Here is a 1,826-nt window from a genome sequence, read left to right as displayed (position 1 = left end):
ACAGATGGGTCAGTATCGGTTCTCTTGAATTCGATGGCTTCGAAGTTGCTGTCAATCATTTCGTTCCAGACACGAGACGCTAGCTCGAGTTTGTACAAGCTCCCCACCAACAGACTCTAGACCTTTTCGTCCTCTTCAACAAAAATGAGCAGCTCACGCAGTCCTTTGGATAACTCCATATCGATCTTCACGTTACGTTTGTCGTACAGAAAAATTGTGTCGACTTCACATTGCTCGATCTTGAAACCGTCTGCAACAAATTTCACTAGGTTGGTACGGGTTAAGTTTAGGTAAGCCACTGGCCCGTTTGTCTCTTTGTAGGCTTTTCCGATATCCTAGGCAACAATACGCGCCTTGAGCCGAATGAATTGCCAGGTTTTGTCGTGCTTCTAAATATTCCACGACTACAGATAGGTCGCTGATGTTTTGGGTTTGGCACCAGCGTCCAGGACTTGTTTGCAGAGTGCGATTCCTGTTCACATGTAATTTGCATCATTGAAACCGTCCATATCCTCACAGTGGATAGAGGACTTGGAGATACATTCGGCAGTCGGCATTGATCGGAAATCTTCGTAGATTGCGAGATGGTGGTCGTAGGCTATCGGGCGTTCTTAATTTGTTTTTTCTACAGGTCAGCCCGACCTCGTATGATACCACCACATGCTTAGGCGTTACCCCTACCTCTTTCGGAACCGTTACCCCTACCTCTTTCGGAACCGTCTTCTCGTCAATGTGATGTGTCCGCGACTACGCAATCATAGGATGGATAAAGTCCTACAGCATGATGGGGTTGCTTACGCCGCGTTACGTTGAGCTGGGATCGCATCAATAGCATCAACGTTCCCAGAACGGTCAAGGTGGATTCACTAAGGCGTGAATCATTCGACACCGGTACCTTTGAAGTTCTTAGCCTTGTTCGTCTTGATAACACAAAAAGGCCACGAACGTCTTCGGTGCTGGTGCCCAATAATTTGAGACTTTACTATGTGCGCTGCCCTTAACGTTTTGACGAACATGGTCCGCACGATTTCCACCTCAAACTTCTGGACACAGTATCCCTCGACCCCATCTTCGTATCCTAAGGCACTTGAACGTTTTCCGATCAAGCTGATGGCGCTTTTCGTTAAAGATGTGCACGTAGCAGAGAGCACCAAGACACCTTTATGTTCTTGAGATATGGCTTGGTCCAATATACGACCTCGTACAGATTCGTGATAATGACATAATTGGGGACCCGATTAATGATTCACGCTGCTGTGGTAACCGCTTCAGCCCACGACTTCTTTTCGATGCTCTCGGGGTAGAGCACACAGCGAACCATCTCCACGAGGTTCCGGTTCATTCGCTCAGCCAGGCCGTTCTACTGAGGTGTATACGGCACCGTCGTCTCGTGCTTGATGGCGCTGCGGTTGAGATAGTCCTTGAACTGTCGACCCGTGTACTCATCGCCGCTGTACGAACGGAGTCGCTTGATCTTCTCATCCGTTGCGCTATTCATTGCTGCCTTGTACGTCATGACTTTCGGCATCTCATCCCATTTTGACTTCATGAAGTATACACTGACGTGACGTGAGCAATCGTCGATGAACGTCATCACGTACGTGCTGCAACCAGGCGTCTTGGTTTTCATTGGGCCCATTACGCCCGTGTGCACCAATTTCAGCACCCCAGAACTCTTGACGAGGTTATCCGGGTGTCGAGGGAAATCATCTGCCCTCATCTTCCCCATGCAATAGCCTGCGCAGACGTCACTCTTGACACCATCTGTAATGGAAGGCACTCCATGGTCAATAGTTGTTCGTAGCGCCTGAATGGGATTTGGACCA

At 48.8% G+C, this 1,826-nt stretch overlaps 1 protein-coding gene across 1 annotated transcript; it reads right to left on the bottom strand.

Annotated features, from left to right (window-relative positions):
• Positions 1-116: 116 nt before the first annotated feature.
• Positions 117-557, bottom strand: PPTG_21109 (hypothetical protein; the record flags this gene model as incomplete). The annotated part of the gene is made up of 2 exons (XM_008895562.1): positions 117-250; positions 518-557. 2 exons carry the CDS (start codon positions 555-557, stop codon positions 117-119), a joined length of 174 nt encoding a protein of 57 aa, XP_008893810.1.
• Between the last annotated feature and the right edge of the window lie 1,269 nt (positions 558-1,826).

Source organism: Phytophthora parasitica, assembly GCF_000247585.1.
Source record: "Phytophthora parasitica INRA-310 unplaced genomic scaffold supercont2.3, whole genome shotgun sequence".
NCBI classification, from domain to species: Eukaryota; Oomycota; class Peronosporomycetes; order Peronosporales; family Peronosporaceae; genus Phytophthora; species Phytophthora nicotianae.
This window is presented reverse-complemented; position numbering and strand designations above follow the sequence as displayed.